Source organism: Malaclemys terrapin, chromosome 7 (genome assembly GCF_027887155.1).
Source record: "Malaclemys terrapin pileata isolate rMalTer1 chromosome 7, rMalTer1.hap1, whole genome shotgun sequence".
Taxonomy (NCBI): Eukaryota; Metazoa; Chordata; order Testudines; family Emydidae; genus Malaclemys; species Malaclemys terrapin.
In genome coordinates, this window is record NC_071511.1 from 16,610,063 (window position 1) to 16,634,435 (window position 24,373).

The 24,373-nt window shown below is 41.0% G+C and overlaps 1 protein-coding gene across 2 annotated transcripts in view; it reads left to right on the forward strand.

Moving 5' to 3' along the window:
* GRM7 (glutamate metabotropic receptor 7) overlaps positions 1-24,373 on the forward strand; it is a 545,455-nt gene that overhangs the window by 250,639 nt on the left and 270,443 nt on the right. For both annotated transcript variants that reach the window (XM_054036313.1, XM_054036314.1), the window contains exons 3-4: positions 15,050-15,191; positions 20,351-20,505. In XM_054036313.1, the coding sequence (XP_053892288.1) occupies positions 15,050-15,191; positions 20,351-20,505 (297 nt within the window). The remainder of the gene's footprint in view (positions 1-15,049; positions 15,192-20,350; positions 20,506-24,373) is intronic.

Sequence of the window (24,373 nt, forward strand, 5' to 3'; positions counted from 1 at the left end):
AGTAGGGAGAGGACTTGGAGCTGTAAGGTGGGCTGTGGATGCTCTAGTGGCCAAATGGTGCAATGACAGGCAAATACTTGCTGGCTTTCCACAAGTTCATCTCGATTTGTGATGTACCTGCTAAGAGGTGGGACTGCAGTCTGACCTGCAAAATGCATGGTCATCACCCAAGGTCACTCACCAGCCAAGGAAATTATAGTCTAACTTAGCATCTTCATTTTATTTACTCTGGAGACTTTTTTCTCTCTCCTGGAAGGTGAAAGTCGTGAGACTAGTTGTGGGGTCTTTTATCTCACACAGCGAGATGTGCAACAAGGGTGAAAGATCACCCAGGAGCAGAAGGCATGTGCGATGTCTTACACATCATTTAAGCCTTGTGGTGAGATCCCAGGCAGGGAGAGTGTCTGTCAGTAACAAGGGTCCCACACTAAATATAGCAGTATGATGGGCAGTGTTGGGGGGCAGGCTGAGGAGGGCAGCTATCATGCTTCCAGTGCCCCAACACCTTGACCAGCAACATGGAGAGGGTGCAGGCAGCTTTGTAGGCAATGGTCTGGAGTAGAACCCATGAGGCTTGCATTGCAGTGCTGTCCCAAGAGCAGGAGAGATTTTGCCTTTCTCGACCGATTCAAACTCTGGGTCTCCTGATCAGGATTATCAGGCTGTTTTTTTTTTTTTAAACCAGTGCTCTAGTGAATGAGACCTCTGCCTAGTCCGACGTATCCCAAGCAAATCACCCTAAAATCTCCTCTTCATACCTGACCAAGTGCCTCATAACTTTTATTCTTTCTCCCAAACAGGCGGTTGAGTTCTGTATTGACTTTTCAATAATTGCTTTGAGGTTAGTTTGTGGGTATTGTGCCAGTTTAAATAACTCTGACTCTGAGCTGCAGGGCTTGGTTCTATGTCAAGAATATGAGGTACTCTCTATCATTCTAGGTCCTTCACTCTGTAGCTCAGTTTTCCAAAGACGGCACCCTGAATTGTGGTTTAAGCCCCCGCCCCCCCACCATGCAATTTCTCTAATGTCAGTTTTTGGGGCTATTAAATGCAGTACTACACTTACTAAGATTTGTATTTACTGCAATGATTTTTATCTTGTATTCTGTAGAACAGTATTTCTGCTGTACAATATACAAGGAATAATGCTGAAATTAGTTCCAAAATTGATTGTGCATATACAGTATACAAACCTACACTAAATGTTTGAAAATGATGTGAAACTGCGGAACCATGACATAGGTGTACACATTTGACCTCTTTGCCTGCCCTCTGCCAACTAATCTCTTTTTCCTTGGACTGCATGTGATATTCCAAGCATCTGAAAAGATTCTTAAATTAAGCTCCTAGAGAAGTCTCTTCTCCTTCCTCCTCCCAAATGTGGCATATTTCTTAGTTTTGTTTTATTTCATTCTATAGTGCTGCTCTTCACCATGGTATCTGAGCGTGTTCTATATAAAATTAGTACTAATAATAAAGTCCTAGTGGACTTCATGGAGTCTAATGCACTTTTTCACTGTGGGGTCATAACCCTGCTTTAAGGGTAGGATTTATGGTTTTGATTTTTAAAATGTCCCTAGTTTGATAGGAATCCCATCAAATTAACACAGCCCGAGGCTCAGGGTGGTGAGTTTCAGTCTTGGGTCAGAGAGAGCTTCTTAAACACATAATAAGGTCACTTTTTAAAGGTCCAATAATTTGTGACCTAGTGGGATTCAAAATAGGAGCTGTGTACAGCTGGAAGTGAGAGATTCCTAGCTCCCCAAAGGAATCCAGTACTCACTCCAACCCTACCACATTCCTAAAGTAGATTCTCTGTCACATGTAGTGTATACTGAATATATGCTAGTGTGGTCGAAAGGTTTTATTAGACACACTCTTGGGTGACAAAAGAAGGTGTGGTGATTAGCTGAAGGGAGTGAGCAGTGTGGGTATTCGTCTGGGTTTTTTGTGCAGGTAATGGGATGAGTTTTTTGTGCAGGTAATGTATGTGTACGTTTGACTTGTTGCGTGTGCAGGGGAGAACAGGATGGGGGAACAAGAATGAATTGGAACAGGAAAGAGGGAAAGGTTTTGGGGCATGTATGTGAATTTTAGCCTAGCAATAACTAGCATGTTATGGTTAGTGCATGCTCCTTTCTACCTGTACATTTCACCTTGTAAATAAGATAGAGCGTATGTATTTTGCATGTGTAACAGCATCTCCATGCCAGTCAGACTCAGCTAATGCTATATTCTACAAGGCACCTTTAAGCACTATAAGGAAATCTGCAAACTTTCACATTCAGCAAGCAACTGAGACGAATTAGAAATGCTATCCAAGTCAGTGTACTCTGTGTAGCCTTCCTAGGGGACCTGAGTGTGATGAAAATTATTCTGTTGTGGATGGTTGCTCCTTTTGATGGAGACTCCAGCCAGTTTTAATGAAGAAACAGCACAGAAACACCACACTTCCCTAGCTGTCAGCAGCCTAGCCTGGGTGCTGGAGCTACTGTTGTTCCTCAGAGCTCCACAGCACTACAGATGTGTACACCTAGACCACCCCTGACAAATATTTGTTTCACCTGGAGTCAGGTGGTCTATTAGCCTGGAGCAGCCCCTGCTCTGGTCATTCAGGGAACAGAAAACTACTTATCCAGTGGCCAGTATATCTCCCTTCTGCTACTCTGCTGTTCCCAACTGGTCTGGGTCTATCACTATATATATATATATATATATATATATATATATATATATAATGGAAGGAAGATTTGAGGCAGTTATAAAAGAGAATCTCACATACGTACCTGGGGGCATGATAGAGAGGAGGGGGAGAGAAACAAACCAAAATGCCCATGTTCTATGCCACTGGGGAGATGATGGTTTGGGGGAGTTGTTCTTGACAGTAATTGAGAAAGTGGTTTCTCCCAATGAGCCATCCTGCTCAAAGTAAAAGAGGGAACTAGGAAAAAGATGTCATGGCATCCCATTTACTACAAGAGTAGTCTCTTTCAGTTTGTCATATGGCTCTGTCAGCTCATTGTGCTCTTCATACTTATAACCAGCCTTCTGGTCATCACTTACCATTCTGTTTCATTTGGCTTACTTTCCCCTTTTATCCCATGTTGAGTAGTAATTGCCTGCCACTCTAAGCAGTATTTTAAGATTGAAGTCCCTGGGTTTCCAGCCTCACTTTATCAATTAAAACTCCTCTGGCAGAATGTGAGAGCACAGTGGCCATTGTAAGGATCAAAGTGAAACTAAAGAAGCTTCTCTTTGCACAGGGATTAGCTGGTGCTAATATTTCTTTCTCATTAACCACTTATGATCAGAAAAGTCTTCATTTAAAAATAGAATTCAGGAGCAGAATGTGTGTTTCATGCCTGTAAATGTGGGGTCCGTTTGTGGCTATTACTGTTTTCCTGGACCTCTGTAAAATGCCTGGTGCAGTAGATATTTCTAATTTTTAATTATAATAATTATTATTTCTGTCAGATAACACTGGAGTAGACATATTGAAATAACCTGCTGAAGGGAACAGCCATGCTGTAGTTGGACTGGACACAGGCAGCCTTGACCTATGACCTGGTCAGTTCTCCTGAGCTAAGCAGTGTCAGGCATGGTCAGTCCCCAGATAGGAGACTTTTAAATCCTACAGATATTCTGAGCTACTCCAGGTTGCAGAGCAGACGGTTGGCACATAGGGAGGATTGTTATAAACTAGGGCAGCCTACAAGGTTACTGTAATTTGCACTGAGGGCTGCATCAGCCTGCAGCTAGCCCAGAATCTGGGTAGGTGGTTAAACTATCACTCAGTTGGACCTTCTCTGCTGTGCTATGACATGCAGTGCAGAATCTTTCCTCTCTAGTCTCACCAATGGGATTTCCACACCTTCATGCTCCTGCATTATTCCTCCATGTCTGTTTTTTGCCAGAGTTAGATTGTGAATTTTTTGGGGCAGGTGCCATGTATTATTATTAATATATAGTAAATTATATGCACATTTATAGTGCTGCATAAATAATAATGGATCAGTTCCTGTGATCCTCCATTAGTTTTTACTCAGCTTCTACTCAGATTAATTGCTGTTGCTCAGTATCAAAGTGACTTCATTTGGAGCACTGGGGATTAGTGCAGAAATGGGAGCTGTCTCTTTAAATTATGTCCATTCCTACTGGGAAGATGCTTCCAAAAGATCTTTGGGAACTTGGGGAAAAAGCATGCACTTAAATAATAAGGATAATAATATCCTGTGAGCAGGATCATGGCCCCATATTATTAGGTGCTGCAAAGCCACAATAAAGACTTTCCCTGCCATGAAAAGCCCACAGTCTCATCTGATGATTAAAGTTTTCCATTGGCTTGATTGATACAGAATCCACTCTTTTCAATATGGCTCAACTATGTCTTTCTATAGATGAAAAGCAAGCAGGGGTGAAAGTAACATTAAACACTTACCGGTATGGGGGCCAGCTCCGGCCCCCAGAAGGGGCGGGGCCTTGGGTGGAAGGGGTGGGGCTGCGGTTCAGCATCTCCCAGCCAACCCATCCACACTGCCTGGCCTGTGCCTCTCAGGGCTCCAGTGGTAATTTAAAGGGCCTGGGGCTCTGGCCGCTGCCGTGGTAGCAGCAGCAGTGGCCGGAGCCCCGGCCCCTTTTAAATCACTCCTGGGCTTCGGGTCAGCTGCTCCTTTTGCCCCCCTCCCATTGGTGGCCGGGGAGGGGGAATGGGGCAGCATTTTAAGCAGGGTCCTTTGCCACGGCAGCGCTTTAACATCAGCGGAGTACAGGTTGGTACCAGCAGCCACATTTTACTGGTCCGTACCGGTTTACTTTCACCCCTGGAAGCAAGCAGACACTTTAATTAAGGATGACTTTTATGAAAAGATTACAGAAAATATTTTCAAGTGTTAGGCACCCAAATACCACTGAAATTCAATGGGCATTGTTGAGCTCCTGAATCCTTTAGGCTGCTTTGAAAATCCCATCCTAAAATAACAAAACAACAATGAGAAAAGAAAAGACTCCAGGAAACTGAGGTGCAGCTCTTCCCTGGCAATCTGTCCTGAACTCTGAGAACAAAATGGCAGTATTCAAGATCTATATGTGCTTCAGTTCCCAGAGATCTTTAGGATCAAGCCAAAATTTCCTCTTTAATTCAAAATTGTCTTGCCCCCCAGTGGTTACATTGGAACTTCACTGTCAGTATCATATACTTCATAGAAGATTAGGGTTGGAAGAGACCTCAGGAGGTCATCTAGTCCAACCCCCTGCTCAAAGCAGGACCAACCCCAGGTAAATTATCCCAGCCAGGGCTTTGTCAAGCCAGGCCTTAAAAACCTTCAAGGATGGAGATTCCACCACCTCCCTAGGTAATCCATTCCAGTGCTTTACCACCCTCCTAATGGAATAGTTTTTCCTAATAGCCAACCTAGACCTCCCCCACTGCAACATGAGACCATTGCTCCTTGTTCTGTCATCTGCCACCACTGAGAATAGCCTAGCTCCATCCTCTTTGGAACCACCCTTCAGGTAGTTGAAGGCTGCTATCAACTCCCCCCTCACTCTTTTCTCTTCTGCAGACTAAATAAGCCCAGTTCCCTCGGCCTCTTCTCATAAATCATGTGCCCCCGTCCCCTAAACATTTTCCTTGCCCTCTGCTGTACACTTGCCAATTTGTCCACGTCCTTTCTGTAGTGGGGGACCCAAAACTGGACGCAATACTCCAGATCTGGCTTCACCAATGCCGAATAGTGGGGAATAATCACTTCCCTCGATCTGCTGGCAATGCTCCTACTAATGCAGCCCAATATGCCGTTAGTCTTCTTGGCAACAAGGGCACATTGTTGACGCATATCCACTATAATGCCCAGGTCCTTTTCTGCAGAACTGCTGCTTAGCCAGTTGGTTCCCAGCCTGTAGAAGTTATGGGATTCTTCCATCCTAAGTGCAGGACTCTGTACTTGTCCTTGTTGAACCTCATCAGATTTCTTTTGGCCCAATCCTCCAATTTGTCTAGGTCACTCTGGATCCTATCCCTAGCCCCCAGCATATCTACCTCTCTCTCCAGCTTATTGTCATCTGTGAACTTGCTGAGGGTGCAATACATCTCATCATTCAGATCATTAATGAAGATGTTGAACAAAACTGGCCTGAGGACCAACCCTTGGAACACTTGATACCGGCTGCCAACTAGACATGGAGCTGTTGATCACTACCCGTTGACCCGACAATCTAGTCAGCTTTCTATCCATCTTATAGTCCATTCATTCAATACATTCTTCTTTAACTTGCTGGCAAGAATACTGTGGGAGACCATCTAGCTTTGCTAAAGTCAAGATATATCACATTCACCGCTTTCCCATATCCACAGAGCCAGTTATCTCATCATAGAAGGCAATCAGGTTGGTCAGGCATGACTTGCTCTTGGTGAATCCATGTTAACTGTTCCTGATCACCTTCTTCTCCTCCTTGAGGACCTGCTCCATGATTTTTCCAGGGACTGAGGTGAGACTGCCCGGTCTGTAGTTCCCCAGATTCTCCTTGTTCCTTTTTTAAAAGATGGGTACTATGTTTGCCTTTTTCCAATCATCCAGTACCTCCCCTGATCGCCAGGAGTTTTCAAAGATAATGGTCAATGGCTCTGCAATCACATCAGCCAACTCCCTCAGTTCCCTCAGATGCATTAGGTCCAGACCCATGGACTTGTTCATGTCAGCTTTTCTAAATAGTCCTTAACCTGTTCTTTCACCACTGAGGGCTGCTCACCTCCTCCTATACTGTGCTCCCAGTGCAGCAGTCTGGGACCTGAACTTGTCTGTGAAGACCGATGCAAAAAAAATCATTGAGTACTTCAGCTTTTTCCACATCATGTGTCACTAGGTTGCCTTCTCCATTCAGTAAGGGTCCCACACTTTCCCTGCTCATCATCTTGTTGCTAACATACCTGTAGAAACCCTTTTTGTTACTCTTCACATCCCATGCTAGCTGCAACTCCAGTTGTGCTTTGGCCTTCCTGATTACACCCCTGCATGCTCGAGCAGTATTTTTATACTCCTCCCTAGTCATCAGTCTGAGTTTCCACTTCTTGTAAGCTTCCTTTTTGTGTTTAAGCTCACCGAAGATTAAGCCAAAGTGGTCACCTGCCATATTTGCTATTCTTTCTGCACATCATGATGGTTTGTTTCTGTGCCCTCAGTAAGGCTTCTTTAAAATACAGTCAGATCTCCTGGATTTCTTTCCCTCTCATATTAGCCTCCTAGGCGATCCTGCCTGTCAGTCTGCTTTTCTGAAGTTCAGGGTCCGTATTCTGCTGCTCTTCTTTCTTCCTTTTGTCAGGATCCTGAACTTGACCATCTCATGGTCACTGTTGCCCAAGTGGCCACCAACTTCTACTTCCCCTATTAATTCTTCCCTTCCTCTAGTTGGTTTCTCCCGCACGTGCACCAGGAAGTTGTCCCCAACATTCTCCAAAAACTTCCTGGATTGTGTGTGCACTGCTGTATTGCTCTCCCAGAAGATGTCAGGGTGATTGAAGTCCCCCATGAGAACCAGGGCCTGTGATCTGGAAACTTCTGTTAATAGTCCAAAGAAAGCCTCATCTACCTCATCCTCCTGGTTTGGTGGTCTATAGCAGATGCCCATTTGCTCTTTCCTGTTCCAAATGCGTAGGTTTTACATTTATTTTTTACAATAGAAGGGCTTGATTTATCTTCTGACATCACTGTCTGCCTGAGGAAGGAGATCCTGGAGATGGCCACCCTAGCACTTAGACCTATGTGGTCTGTAAAGCCCTATGTTATGTTATTTTTAAATATATGAAAAGGATGCTCAGTCTTGGATACATGGTTTGGAGTTTTTAAATCTAAATCAATAAATATCTATGGGAGCCAAACTTCTTTTTTTTCCTCTAAATTATTTCCACCTCATATTTCTGGCATCTTTCTGGCATACTTTAGGGAAAGGAAGGGGGACATTTGCAATGGTTACAAAGTTCAAACATGGTTTCAAATGGGCTAAGCCAGGTTTTTTGCCAGTCTGAAGCAGGTTCTTTCAGGTGCACAAATGTTAGTAAGTGACCTAGGAAAACTACAAGCAATAAAGCGAGAGAGAGGTTGTGCAGAATGAAGAGGCAATGTAACAGAGTAATTCCTAAGATGCTCTTCAATTTATCTCTGACGCTTCACAGGAATTAAGCTTGAATCACATAGATGTCAATTTCTTAAATAACTGCACATAGCAGACTAGCTCCAGTTTGAATACACTTAGTTGAATTTTAAGAGACCTTTAAAATCCTTTTCACAGCAACGGTTGTTCCTTTGCATTCACATGACTGGCATTGGCTCTGCTATTGCATTCATGTTTTAAAATCCACGTGTCACCCATATTTGATACAGCCTTACATATTGTAGTCACCGCTTGGAGAGGCAACTATAACATAGTATAGTTGGGCTGATATTAATGTCTTTGCCTTTCCCCAATGGAGAATGGCAAAATAAATAGCACACTGACACCTACTGCAGGATGACACAGAGTGTGTGCTGTGAAGTAAAGAACATTACATTGGAGCATTTGAAAACAGACCGGATTAAGAAGCGTTAGGGAGCAAACAAATTATGTAATTGATATTCATTCACTCTGTATTTTATGCACAAAAACAGAGGTGATGTCTTAAAAATTACTCAGTTCAACCCAGTGATGACCTGCAAAGTATCCGCAACCTGGACAGATACCTTGATCAGTCCCATAATCTGTTCATGCTCAGGCCTCCAAGCAGTAGTGAACTGTTGAAAAGTCACAGCCCCCAACTCCCAAGATTCCCAAGAACTAGCCCTACTTGTGTCAGAATTCCCCAGGGTGGCTAATCAGAGCCCTCCGCATTTTCTACCAATCAAGACAGAAAAGACCAGTTTTGCTTTGTGTTTTGTTTTCTAAAAAAATGTTTTGGAGATCTTGTTAGAGTTTCAGTCTAAACGTTGTTGTGGGTTTGCTCTCACTACTGCCAGGGTCTTGCAGTTTTGGGAAATGTAATGACTGAAACAATTTAAAGCAATTGGGTCTGTCTGCCTTACAGGCACATACCACTGGGAAAGCAAGCAACTGTAAAACCAAGCAAATTTCAGTTATTGTTTGGGGGAAACAGTTTGTCTTATCCTCTCTCCTTTTTGTGGATCACTGTACTATTTTAACACCTTATAAGCCGAACAAAGGCATATTTGGAGAATATGTCTGTCAGGTCTATTCCTGGTATCACAAAACTATTTGGTTGTGCCAGGGAAGGGATTAAAAAAGATGCCAGAAAGAAGACTCTGGTAGAATTCTATGAATAGCAAGGGAGAGAAAATAAATAGTTTCAAGAGGAGGTTGCCATCATCCTGCAAACACACGAACAAGTTGCCAAAGGATCAGGGTTATGTAAGTGTTGTTTGGCTGTTGGAATGATGATTTGGGAAACTTTAGGAATATACAATGTGTGTCAAATTGCTACCCTCAACCTTTCTTTTAATGTACCTGTTTTCATGAATGCAACTGCTTGTTCCACTAAGGCATACAGCTATTCTATGTATGTGAATCAGATTCTGTATATGTGAATCAGATTTGCTATCCAAAAAACATATGCAAAATGGCCATGTACCGATATTTGAGGATGCAATCAGAAACTCATCTTGAACTGTGGTTCTCTTAACCATCTATTTGACTATGTCAGGAAAATGACAGAATTCTTAAAGATAATTTATACTACTAGCCACAAATATCCCCAATATCTCCTATGGGGAGAAAAAAAGATAAAAATATACTTGTATTAATCAAGGAGCTATTCTCCAAGCTGATGTACTTGCAGAACTCCTGTTGACATTGATGGGAGAGACTCAGTACACATCAAAGGGAGAATGAATTATGCCCTTCAACGTTTCCATGACATTTCCATTTCTACTCACTCCCCTTTCATATTTGGATGATGTCATTAGAGCTAAAAAGAATCAAAATCTTAATGATGCAGCTGCTTGTACAAACATATAAAGGGACCATGTTTATGCTTCCAGAACACTACATCTCCCTTTCTCCAAACATAATGGAAATATGAGTATCCATCATCTGCCTTCTGGAATGATGCCCTTGGTGGGACACTTCTGAGAGTACCAATTCAGGACAAATTGCTTAGAGCAGGGCAGTTACAGCCCAAGGTTGGGTTTTTTTCACTTCTAAGGTACACCAAACTAGCCAGACAGAGAGGACTTTGGTTTTACCCCATTGGCTAACAAGCAATTACCTTAGACATTCAAGTTTCTCAGTATCACCAACAGTCCCACTCATTATGGGGATGAATGGTTATGAAAACCAATACCCCAATAAAAGGAAAAAGGTTCTCCCGATCCCAAAGGACCAAACCCCACACTCCAGATCAATATACAGATCAGATCTTATCCACAAATCACGCTATTGCCAATCCTTTAGAAGCTAAAGGTTTATTCATAAAAGGAAAAAGATATAGCTGAGAGCTAAAATTGGTGAAATGGAATAAATTACATACAGTAATGGCAAAGTTCTTGGTTCAGGCTTGTAGCAGTGATGGAATAAACTGCAGGATTAAATCAAGTATCTGGAGTACTTCCAGAGCTGGGATGGTCATTCGGTCCTTTGTTCAGAGCTTTAGTTTGTAGCAAAGTCCCTCCAGAGGTATGAAGCAGGATTGAAGACTAGATGGAGGAGTTTTCAGGGCCTTTTATATCCTCTGCCTGTGGAAGGACACCACTTTGTTCTTACTGTGGAAAATCACAGCAGCAAGATGGAGTCTGGAGTCACATGGGCAAGTCACATGTCCATGCATGACTCAGTTTGCAGGCCGACACCATTGTTTACATGCTAGTTTGAACGTTCCCAGGAAAGCTCAGATGTAGATTGGTGTCGCCCAAAGTCCATTGTCAGTTAAGTATTTATTGATTGGGCATTTACTGAGAATAGTTCCTTCTCAAGAATCTGACCAAATGCTTCACTGAGGCTACTTGGACTCAAATATATTTGAGATACAAGTACATAGCCCATATTCATAACTTCAAATAAAAAAATGCTACACACATACAGATAGCATAATCATAACCAGCAAAGCATAACCTTTTTATCGACACCTCACGTGACAAACTTTGTACAATAGTTGCTGCAAATATGTAACAGTGGTTGCAACAATGATCTATATCACAGTTTGTCAATAACGTCACAGATAAACATACTGTACTGAGGATAGTAAGATGTGGGGAGCATGGAGTCTGCTTGCAGCATTGTTTGAAAGCTAGCAAGCTTCTCAAATGTACTGCAATCCAAATCTTTTCAGATGCCTTCCATTTGCCATTTATCACTATAAAGGACTTCTGCAGTAGGTTACAAAATGTCAATTATTTCTGTCTTAAGTCACTAGAGAAAAACAGCAATGGATCAATGGATCTAGAGCATTATTCTTAGTGAAACCAATCTGTGAGATGACTCTGAGGTTCCTTGGTACTGCTGAGTTTATAGATTGTCAGCTGCTATGGATATGCCATGAAGTTACTTATCAGCGGAATGATCCAGGATCAGCTGATCTTGAAGAACTCTGATATTCACTCTAATTGCTAGTAGTTTGTAGCTACTCAGAGCATTTGCCAGTTCTTCTTCAGTGAAGGGTAAGAGATTACTGCAGTGGTCCTGTGACAAAATCCTTAATTTGCAACTTTTACAATTTTACCACTTAATTCCCTTTGAGGGCGGTACCTCAGGAACATTGTGAATTAATTTGACAGTTTAAATAACTGTGCATTTCCTCTTGTCGTAGGAGTGCAAGTTGAGTACAAGAAAGTGAAATTTATTCTATCTATGCCACTTGGACAAGTTGTAACAGTAAGCCATATTTTTGGTCCATTCTCCATCCGATTCATTAGGAATATATTATTGTTACAGAATTAAAAATGACACATGACGCTATCTGTAATGAGCTCTTCAATATAGATTTAAACTCTTCGGAATGAGTTTATAAGCTTGAATGGAAACACAAGCTAATGCCAATAGTCTAGCATTTGGTGTGTGTCACTTTGCTGTTACTTTAAAATAGATTTTGCTCTCTTGCAATGTGCTGGTCTATTTGGACTGGGAGGAGAGAAAGAAGGGCCAAGAAAGCAAATAATATTGTTGCCCCTTTGCAGAATGGTAGCAGATTTGTTTGGGGGATTATTTTTTGTTTGTTTGTTGGTGGGTTGTTTTCTCATTGGAAGAGACTTTGGTGATATAAATGTAGGGTATTTTCCCCTTAGCTATTTATATTCACAAAATGCACGTAAGTCCAGTGATCCTTGAACAGAGGTAGCAAAAATGACCGCAAAACTTCACACTGGCCATTCAGTTTTCAAAAGCATCGGCCAAGATACCTCTGTGTGTACCACTGTGTGTAGCCAGAGAAAGCAGCACACTCAGACATTATCCTGCTTTAAGAACCCTTCTGGCCTCTGTACTGTCACCTAGAAATTCCTTTAGTCCCAAATCCTTTGTTCTCAGTACTGACCATAGGCCTGGCCTTTGGTTCTAGTTCAAATGGGCCTGAACATAGTTCTCCTCCTACCCAGCTGCTCTACAGAAAGAGATTCCTCAGACACATTCAGCTGTAACCAGTGTCCATTGCAGCTGGATTTTGCCTCTCTCCATGCAGGCAGCAGAAAGTGTGTGACCCACAGAATACATAATATCTATCTGGGGTGTGGCTGCAACATTTGAAGCTCTTAGTATTTAAGCTTTTCTATCAAGTACTTATATAGGAAATATAACCCATTTATTCAATATCAAGTGGTAATTTCATTACCAGCTTTGTCATAACAGTATATCAGCCAGTCTATCTGAAGAATCATGTTTCTATGGATTCAAGCAATCTTTAATGCAGCTGGAGCCTTAACTACAGAAATGCCTTTGTCGTTTATTACAGCTCTCAACTTCCTCTCCCTGCACCTCCCCATGTGTCTTTATCTCTACTCTCTCCTCCCATTAACCTGCAGAGCAGGGAAAAGTTACAATATCTGCATCTTCCTGTACACACCTTAGGAAAGCCTGTGGTAAAGCAATCTCCCCCCCAAGCCTAAAGAGATCTTAAAGTTTCTTGATGATACTGACTTTAAAATATGCTCATTGTCCACATCCATCATTTTCTGTGCACATCTCTGGTTCCCCCTCTGATGGTATCTGGAAATTTGCTGATTTATCTCTGTATCTAAGTTATAGAGAGTTGTATTGGATTACAGAGCACCTCAGCACTAGCTTCAGAGATGTCTAAATAATGGTTCCATCCAGGACACTAAGGCTCCTTAGTCTTGACACTGTGAAATATGCCTACTTCTGTTCACTGCTATGTCAGAGTAGGAGCCTCTTGAAAGAAGATTGTAGCAGGAGTGTATATATTTTCAAGTGACAGGTCTGGCACTTTGCAGCAATCTGCTTTCATCTCCCCTGCCCCCTCCCTCAATGAATTCTCCCCAAGTCCCCAAATCTTACTTACAGGAGAAATGGGAGGCTCTTGAGGGTGACACAAAGTGGAAAGCATGGCTTGATGGAGTGCCAGAAAGACCTTAAAGTAGCAGTGCCTTAAAGTCACAGCTAATAAGTTTAAGTTCTCCTTTGGCAGAGAGATTTTTCATGCTGAGAGACAGAGGGAGAGAGAGCAAGCTTGGTCATCAAGCTAAAGTCACTTAGTGGAAAGTAGATATTAATTGCTTTCTCTGTCCACTTCAATGCAGGGCCCATGTACTGGTGTCTTTGTCTGTATTAAATCCACACATTTATTCACAGATGTGCTTGGCTACATGAGGGTTTTTCTTTGAGTATTTAGTCTCTCTTTAGTGGCCCCAACCCACAAAAACATTTCCACATGAGGGAGTTATTCTCTTGCACTGAGAAATATAGTCTGAGATTTTGCCTATGGTGGTGTGTGTCTTCTCCTCCGCTGCTCCTTTGCTCTGAAACAGACTTTCAATCCTCTTCATCAATTCTGCCTTTATTTTAAACTTTATCTGAAAACACCTCTTTTCTCTTTTGCTTCAGCTACTTAATTACTCATCCTCACTGCTGTTTCCTATTATGCATCTCTGAGAATGTATTAATTAACACTATGAAGTATTTTGAGGGAGAGTGTTTGTATCTAAGATGGTATAAAAGATGAAAGATCCTATAATTAGGTAACAAAAGAAGAAAGACATTAGCATGAATCCATCCCCCTTTGAAGTGAAGAACCCCACAGAAGATGTAAAATAGTAAATGAACTATTTTTCTAAAACAAGATTAATAAATTAAACCTAATTATATGAATTATGTTTGTTGAGTAGCTTTTGCATCAGGGCTTTCTGTCTTGCTACCATTATACTGGCTGCAATTGTTATTCTTTAATTCTGGTTACTAACTGTGAGTTAAATCCTGCAAATATTTACTCTTATGAGTTTTTATTCTGATGGGGTAACCGCGTTCCCTTGAAAGGTGGACTTGCGTGAACAAGCATGTATGAGATTGAGCTCTGTGTATTCACAATATTTGGACCTCTGTATTATTTCTGTTTTGTCAGAAATTAACTTGTCAGAGCAGTTTCTTTGGATTTTCTTTCTATTTATGCTGTTAAAAAAATTAAAGCTGTTACGCCAAATAAAGTTGCTCAGTATTTTGTGTGTTTGTCTATGCCATTATCGACCTCTACTGCCTTCCAGTTTACTTTTTTATTTCAGTCTTTTTTTATCTTGTCCATTTCCATCATCTCTTTACTGTGGGGTTAGATTGTTTTTCTCTTTTGCCTGGTTTATTTTTTGTCCATCTGTGACTATCCATCCACGCATATTGTATGTATCCTGTCACATAGTATACACTTCCCAAGAGAAAAAAGAACAAACAAACAAAACCTGCAAGAAGGGCTTACAAGGCTTAACATGAAGCTTAACTACTTCCTCAGGATGGTGATCGAGTACTGATTTCTTTATTTTTTTCACCTCCAATTTCTAACTTCTGTGTATTTTCCACACTCTTCTCCTCGCTCTTCATTTACAAATTTTTTTCTTTCTTCTTTTTCTCTAAACAGGTGGCCTCTGCATTGCCCAGTCACTGAAAATTCCCCAGGATCGCAAAGAGAAGACCATCGACTTTGATAAAATTATCAAGCAGCTCCTAGACACTCCCAATGCCAGGGCCGTTGTTATTTTTGCCAACGATGAGGACATAAAGTAAGTGTGACTGAGAAAATTAATACATTTGTGCTTGCTGGCTTTATGGAGTAGACAAAGTAAATAAGACTGTACAGAGCAATGGAATGGAGTGATCTATTTGTTGGAACCTGTGGATCATTTTATAGAGAGATAGCAAAAGAATACATAGTATATCATTGAAAGTCTCTGAGTAAGGATAAAAGGGGTAAAAAAACAAGGGTGATGTCATGGTAGGAGGTCTACTACAGACCACCAAACCAGGAAGAAGAGATGGATGAGGCTTTTTTTTAAACAACTAACAAAATCATCCAAATCACAAGACTTGGTGATGATGGGGGACTTCAATTACCCAGACATCTGTTGGGACAATAACACAGCAGGGCACAGATTATCCAACAATTTCTTGGAATGTATTGGGGACAATTTTTTATTTCAGAAGGTGGAGAAAGCTACCAAGGGGGAGCTATTATAGATTTGATTTGGACAAAGAGAGAGGAACTGGTTGAGAATTTGAAACTGGAAGACAACTTGGGTGCAAGTGATGATGAAATGATATCCTTCATGATTCTAAGGAATGGGAGGAGGGAGAACAGCACAATAAAGACAATGGATTTCAAGAAGACAGACTTTAGCAAACTCAGGGAGTTGGTAGGTAAAATTCCATGGGAAGCAAGTCTAAGGGGAAAAACAATTGAATACAGTTGGCAGTTTTTGAAAGAGACATTATTAAGGGCAAAAGAGCAAACTATCCCACTGCATAGGAAAGATAGGAAATATGGCAAGGGACCACCCTGGCTTAACTGGGAGATCTTCAATGATCTAAAACTCAAAAAGGAGTCCTGCAAAAAGTGGACACTTGGTCAAATTACAAAGGATAAATATAAACAAATAACACAAGTATGTAGAGACAAAATTAGAAAAGCCACGGCACAAAATGAGATCAAACTAGCTAGGAACATAAAAGGAAACAAGAAAACAGTCTACAAATACATTAGAAACAAGAGGAAGACCAAGGAAGAGTAGGCCTGTTACTCAATGAGGGGGGGAAGACAGTAACAGAAAATGTGGAAATGGCAGAGGTGCTTAATGACAACTTTATAGATGGGAGGAAGCGGTAGACGTGGTATATCTTGACTTTAGTAAGTCTTTTGATACTGTCTCATAAACAAACTAGGGAAATACAACCTAGATGGAGTTACTATAAGGTGGGTGCATAACTGGTTGGAAAATTGTTCCTAGATAGTAGTTATCAATGGTTCACAGTCATGCTGGAAGGGCATAACAAGTGGGGTCCCACAGGGATCAGTTCTGGGTCCAGTTTTGTTCAATATCTTAATCAATGATACAGATACTGGCATAGAGAGTACACTTATAAAGTTTGCAGATGATACCAAGCTGGGAGGGGTTGCAAGTTCTTTGGAGGGTAGGATTAAAATTCAAAGTGTCAGACCATTTCTCCAGTTTGTCCAGAAGTAAATAGGATGAAATTCAATAAGGACAAATGCAAAGTACTCCACTTAAGAAGCAACAATCAGTTGCACACATACAAAATGGGAAATGACCGCCTAGGAAGGAGTCCTGCGGAAAGGGATCTGGGGGTCATAGTGGATCACAAGCTAAATATAAGTCAACAGTGTAAAGCTGTTGCAAAAAAAGCAAACATCATTCTGGGATGTATTAGCAGGAGTGTTGTAAGTAAGACGCGAGAAGTAATTCTTCCGCTCTACTCCATGCTGATTATTATTACAACTGGAGTATTGTGTCCAGTTCTGGGTGCTACATTTCAGGAAAGATGTGGACAAATTGAAGAAAGTCCAGAGAAGAGCAACAAAAATGATGAAAGGTCTAGAAAACATGACCTATGAGGGAAGATTGAAAAAATTGGGTTTGTTTAGTCTGTAGAAGAGAAGACTGAGAGTGGACATAACAGTTTTCAAATATATAAAAGGTTGTTACAAGGAGGAGGGAGAAAAATTGTTCTTCTTAACCTCTGGGGATAGGACAAGAAGCAATGGGCTTAAATTGCAGCAAGGGCGGTTTAGGGTGGACATTAGGAAAAACTTCCTAACTGTCAGAGTGGTTAAGTACTGGAATAAATTGCCTAGGGAGGTTGTCGAATCTACATCATTGGGGATTTTTAAGAGCAGGTTGGACAAACACCTGACAGGGATGGTCTAGATAATACTCCTGCCTTGAGTGCAGGGGACTGGACTAGATGACTTTTCGAGGTCCCTTCCAGTTCTATGATTTTATGATTCTAAATTTCACTATACCCTAGATGGGAAAAGGATTTCTTGGTAGCCATTTTTACTCTTATGATAAGAACTCCATTTCATAATGAAAGGAAATAAGATGTGCATAACTGTTACAATTTCAAATTCAGTCTAAAATGAATATTGTCCTGCATTTTTTCCTATATCCTATCACACTCCAGGTGATCCCAAGTTCTTTACAATCTGAGGGTTTGATTATGCAGTTGATTTGAATACAAAACTCCCATTGGATCTAAATGGAAGTTATCCTCATGTAAGGGCTACAGGATAATATTATCCAACTTTGACATTCAGCCACCTCTGCTATAGGAAAGTGGTAGGAAGCCATGCAACAAACACAGAATTCTGCACAACAGGGATGGGGGAAAGGAATTTTGACCAAGGTCACAAGACCACATCTTTAGTATTATAAATAACATCAAGGGATCATTAATATTTTCACATAGCAGACAGGATATTGTTTTTTAACAATATCCTGTCTGAAAGACACCACCCTCTTCAATAAACTTCACAAAAGTCAGCTTATCTACATGGGAAGGATGAAGGGCTGAGTTTAACCAACCTGTGTTTTAGAGTGACTAGTTAATGCACAGATAATTTCCATTCATATCTTAAACCTTAATATACTACTATTCTAAGCAAGATCATTTATAATATCACTATTCTTTCACCTGGACAGATGTGGATTTTTGCTCAAAGGACTCCATCTAGTATAAATAGTAGGGGAAAGCCATTGATTCTTACAATAGTATCTGGCATGCCTTGACCTGGAGGCAAGATCCATCCATACTTTGCAGAGCACTGATTCCTTCAGGAGGGCTTAGAAGCAAATGCCATACCAGAACCGTGCTGAGCTGCCAACATTTTGCTCTGCTCCTTCCGAACTCTCTTGATTCCACTGGTCTGTGTAAGAAATGGCATGAAACTTTGGCAATGCAGCTGTGAGACATTAATATAAGAGCCTCAGCTCAGGCAGTTGCTTCACCACCAGCTTGGAGCATAGCACTGAATCTGAAGCTTCTGCCGGTACTGGAGCTGGAGGCTCCATTGTTACCAGAGTCCCTTCCCTACTGGGCAGCAGCTAGAGGAACAGGTCCAAGGAGCTGTTGCTGTTGCTGCTGCAGCAGGAGTACAGCCCAGTGCAGGACCCCAGACACCAATGAGGGACCCTAGCACTCACATGTGAGAGACTACTGACTGGGATCCTACTATATTCCAGTGCAGGACCCCAGAGCCCAATGTAGAAAGACCAGAGCTCCTGAAAGACCCTGGTGAGACACCCCAGTGCAGGACTCCAGACTGGGACCCTAGGACATTCCATTGCATTCCAGTGCAGGACCCCAGGATGCAGTGTAGGACATCCATCAGATCCCAGTTCAGGGACTCCAGTGAGAGCCCCCAGACCCTATGTAGGTCCCCATTGAAACATCCCACTGAGAAAATCCAGACCCTAGTTCATACCGGTGCAGGGCAACAACAGAGATCCTAGATCCTTGACCATACCAGTGCCATACCCTAGTGTGGGGCCCCAAAGAGGGACCTGAAGTCCCAGTAAGTGATCCCAGTGCACCATCATTAGTACCTGTGAAATTTGGTGTTGCTCTTCTATGATATCTAATTGTTTCAGCGATGCCTCAGTAGCTTCTAGCCATCACCCTAGTGATGAGCCTGTTGGTTTTGAGTGGGCAGAGATCAGTGCTTAATTTGTGCCAGGGCAGAGCCCCGGCACCTCTGAGCTTCCCTGGCACCTCTTTCATTACAAATTCATTACAGTGGAGACTGGGTTGCAGTAGAGTGCAGAGAGTACCACCTCTTTGTTCCCCCCCAAATTGACCCCGTCCTACAATCTATAGATATTTCTTCATTTTAGTAACTTCACTTTTACGTGTGTGTGTGTGTGTGTAAACAAAACTGATGTAATTATGGCAAAATATTAAATATATCCAGATATTGCTTTGTTTTAATTCAATATAAGCTGGCTATGGGAAGGATTTGTGAATCAGAACTCCTCGGTTCTGTTCCTCACTCTGTGACTGACTCACTTTGCAACGATGGGCAAATTACTAATCACTTGAACATTCTGTGTGCAGGCAGACAGCTATATATGTGCAGAGCCTCATTGACTGCAGTGGGGGACTCTGTGTGGGGGCAGCACTCCACCAGTGTGCAAGGAGTTGCAGGCTCAAAGCTTTAAAGTTCTATGACTCGAGGATAATGATAACACTAACCTATCTCACTGGGAGATTGTGAGACTTCATTATTCAATGTTTGGAAAACATTTGAGTTTCTTGGAAGTTGCTATACACACTGCACTGATGGGCACCCTATAAATGCTAATATTAATAAACAATATATTTGCTGTTGCTAATTGCAACTGTTAATGATACAATGACTTGGTCGTTCAATAGCACCTGCACTGATCAGATTTCATTTGCTTTTCAGGCTATTTTAATAATTTAATTGAAAAACAATTAAATCCCCTATCTACCCTTCACCAGAAATACATCTGCTTATTCCAGAGTCATTTGTGGTGTAATTTCTAAATTACCAGAGGGTTGTGAAGATTCTGTCAATTTATAGTGGTGTAACTATACCAGTTGTTACTAAGATTTCACAAAAAAGTTGAGATGAAATCCTGTCTCCATGAAACTTGATGGCAAAACTCAAGCTGACTTAAATGGGGCCAGGAGTTCATACTTAGAATAAAAAAAACAAAGAGGAAGATAGACTGTTCTGAAATCGTCATTATCATCTGGATGGTTCAATTTCTGAGATAAAAATTAGTTACAGGTATGTTAATTTGCTCATTCAGCAATCTTGCTCTCCTTGTTATTTTTCCTGGGTGATTAAGTACTGTTCCATTCCTCTTGCATTCATGTGTGAATTATATGTGTCTTTCTACAGGCAGATCCTTGCAGCAGCAAAAAGGGCTGATCAAGTCGGTCATTTTCTGTGGGTAGGATCAGACACTTGGGGCTCCAAAATAAATCCGCTAATTCAGCAAGAAGACATTGCTGAGGGAGCAATCACCATTCTGCCTAAGAGAGCAACCATAGAGGGTAAGAATTCTATTCTGATAGTCTTTCTGTCACAGTTTATCTGTTTCCTCATTTCATTGAACGTTGTTGATATCTAACTGATACACTGGTGGACAAATACACAGACCATGTACAAAAATGTATATATGGTACGATTCAGAGACTTGACATCGGTTCAACATAAAATAAGCTAAATTTAAACACCCTGAGGTTCTCCTAAAATTGGATATCCCCTCTCTATCTGCCTAGCTGTCATGCTATGCTATGCTATTCTACACTATTTGTGGTGATACATTTTCTGCAAGAATAAAATTATTTGTAAGTTTTTTATACATCAGTTATCTAGTAGTGGGATATATATGATAAATACCATTTGTGTGTGTGTGTGTACACAAACTGTTCATTATCTGTAATACATACATACACACACCACACACACTTTTGTATAAAAAGTGTGTATATATATATATGTGTGTGTGTATATATATATACTATAAAGTAGATATATAATAAACACAAACACACACAGGTTTCCAGATAATGCTTTCTTCCTTTCTCAACTTTTGTTTATTTTGTTCTTTTTTTCTATGGCTTTACTTTTTAATCCTGCTTCTCTTAGTTATCCCCTTTGTGTCGGTACAGATGTTTAGAAACCTAATTGACATCCTTCTGGGCTAACAAAACTTGCTGATTAGAATTTATGTTCTCATTTAATTTGAAAAGAAAAGCTCTTTATAAAGGAGACACTATGTAAAGAAAAATAACTCCTCTGTTGATACGTCGTTTTGTAGTTCTTGTCTGTCAGGCCAGATCTCCGAAGAATCCGCAGAACATGTTTCACACATTAAAATGAGTTCCAGTATCTTCACTGAAAGGAAGATCAAATATTTGCATTCCTTTTTACTCTGTCTACACTACTGGCTCATTAATTATTCCTCTCAGAACTATAATGCACTACAGCATTTTATTTTATTTTTAAACCCAGGTGACTTCCATCTCAGTTTCCTATAAATACCTAAAGAACATATTGGGATATTGTTTGTGAAAAACAAGCAATTTCAGTCACCATCATACTGTCTATATTGCATCCCTGGGCATTTCTAACAAAGATACTAAAACTTCACCAAAGGTATAGACAAATAAATTGGCGGACACCACAGGGCCGGCTTCAGGATTTCTGCCATCCCAAGCAAAAAAAAAAAAAAAAAAAACCCGCGATCGGCGGCGGCAGTTCAGCAGTGGGTCCTTTGCTCCTAGAGGGAGTGAGGGACCTGCTGCGCCCGAATTGCCGCAGGTGCCGCCCCTCTCCCTTGGCCGCCCCAAGCGGTAAGAAAATGTTCTGCAATATTTCCCAACAATATCTTTACTGTGTATTAAACATGCTCTATACATTATACATAATGGAAAACATTGATTATTCAGTTGTAAGCAAGAAGTTAGGTTGACACAGGGACATGGTCAAGGTATATACTTTATAAATTAAACTCTTGCAGCCACATTTCAAATGTCAGCACAATGGATGCATCTCCAAAAATGTGTCCACTGAGCCAGCTAATTCCTACTTCTCAATGTTTAACCATAAAGTCAGTTAAGTTAAATTTGATCTGCAGTTACCCATTTTGCATGTTTGCTTGGAATTGTGGTCTTTAAAGTCATATTTCAAATATAGTCAATAAGGTGTACATGTACATTTTCTCCAAGAGCTTGTGGGAAGGCATGGTAAGATGGCCTAGCTTTTCAAACATAATAGTGTTAATACTAGTTCTGGATGAACTGGAGAGGCACATTGATACTAGAATAAGCATTTGGAGCTTTGGAGTTTAGTCAAACTTTTCTGAACTTCTCCTGTTGGAAATTGGTCTGAGTGTTTCATTAGGAAGAAAAAATATGTTCTCACAAGATTTCCAGTACATCTTGGTGTAAGCTGCATGAAAAATACTGTAAGAATAGATCTTCCCTGCTCACATTGTAATGATATTTTTGCTTCAAATCTGAAAGCAAACAAAAAAAAATTGTGGAGCTGGATGAATATATGGGAAAAAAAACAACAAAAAGCAAATGTTTCCTGAACTTTCTTTAAACATGAAAAGGTTCTTGCCTTATTCAAGCCATTTCATCCATCTGTAATTACCATCTGTATTTGCCATCTGCTTGGTCCTACTGAGAGGGTGATGGGTAAGGAGAAGGAGGACATTTTTCTTCGGGGTGCGCACCTTCTTTCTAAACAATTTTCAAAACGTTCACAGTGAATAAGTGTCATTGTATAAAATGTTTTCCATAGCTAAGAATGTCTCATTTCAGACCAATTATACCATCTTATTTGATCTATGATGATAAAGTCTCAGAGTATTCTGTTAATTCTAGAATGTCAATCACCATTATGTATATTATTTTTTGCTTGGTGAAACTGTTACCTTTCGTGTGTGTGTGTGTGTGTGTGTGTGTGTGTATCTTATCATGAAAGCTTTCCAGATTTATAAATTGGACTGCCGTGTTTTCTTTCTTATCATTTGGTTATGAATCTAAGTGAAATGAGAACAGACATTTTAATGTCATCTTTTTTTTAATCATCTAGCAGGAAGCATCTGCTCCCAAAAGTTTACCAGCACATTTCTTCTGACAAAAATAAATAAATAAAACAAGAAGCTATTTTTTCCATTTAAATTGATAGACAGGAAACGAAATCAATAAAATGTAAGTGAATTTGCCCCTGAAGGATCTTTTGTTCTACAGTATCATAGCTTAGTATAGTCTACTTGCATCCAAAGAAGTGGGCTGTAGCCCACACAAGCTTATGCTCTAATAAATTTGTTAGTCTCTAAGGTGCCACAAGTACTCCTGTTCTTTTTGCGGATACAGACTAACACGGCTGCTACTCTGAAACCCTACTTTTAATAGAGTGTTGTATAAAAATACTGCACTCTGTGCCTTGGGCTCTTAGGCACTGATTCAATAAAGGACCTAAACATCTGCTTAAGACCCACTAAAGTCAATGACACTTAAGCACATGCTTATACGTGCTCTGCTCAATAGGGATATAGTCTTTTGATTAATGAGGGTCTTAAAGTCTGGATTGCAGTAGACCCAGTGCAGTTTTACTGCATAATGGGCAGTATGGTATGGAGAGTCCGTGAGGTGGCAGATGATGGACAGCCCTAATGGGGTGCTGAGATATCACCTGTGCCTCGTAGGGGTTGAAGTCAAATGCAAGGGCCATGGCAGTGGACAGCTATATTGGTGAAGTTATGGTTCTGCCAGCACTTTTCTGCAGGAGAGGATACCATCCCTTGGCTTGGGCAGCAGCCTTGCCAAAGGCTCTTTAACTTTGGCTTTGCTCAGGCATGGCAGATTTCCCCATCCATTACTATCACATGAAATTCCATGGGCCAGTTTTTAGAGATTCAAAAGTTATAGATTTAATACCATAAAATGCTTCCCTTTGTATATGCTAGGAAGTGCTTATGTAGATCACAAAGACAGTAGTTCTGGTTTCGGCAACTGATGAGCTGCTTTATTTCATATAACCAAAAGCTGAATTAATTGGAAATGTAGATATTACTGTAGACTTTTCTTATTCATATTTTGAAAAGTGTTGGCTTACATTTTCCTAAATTAAACATATTTTGATGTCTTTGGCCTGGTCTACACTAACCCCCACTTCGGACTAAGGTACGCAAATTCAGCTACGTTAATAACGTAGCTGAATTCGAAGTACCTTAGTCCGAACTTACCGTGGGTCCAGACGCGGCAGGCAGGCTCCCCCGTCGATGCCGCGTACTCCTCTCGCCGAGCTGGAGTACCGGCGTCGACGGCGAGCACTTCCGGGATCGATCTGGGATTGATTTATTGCGTCTAGACAAGACGCGATAAATCGATCCCAGAAGATCGA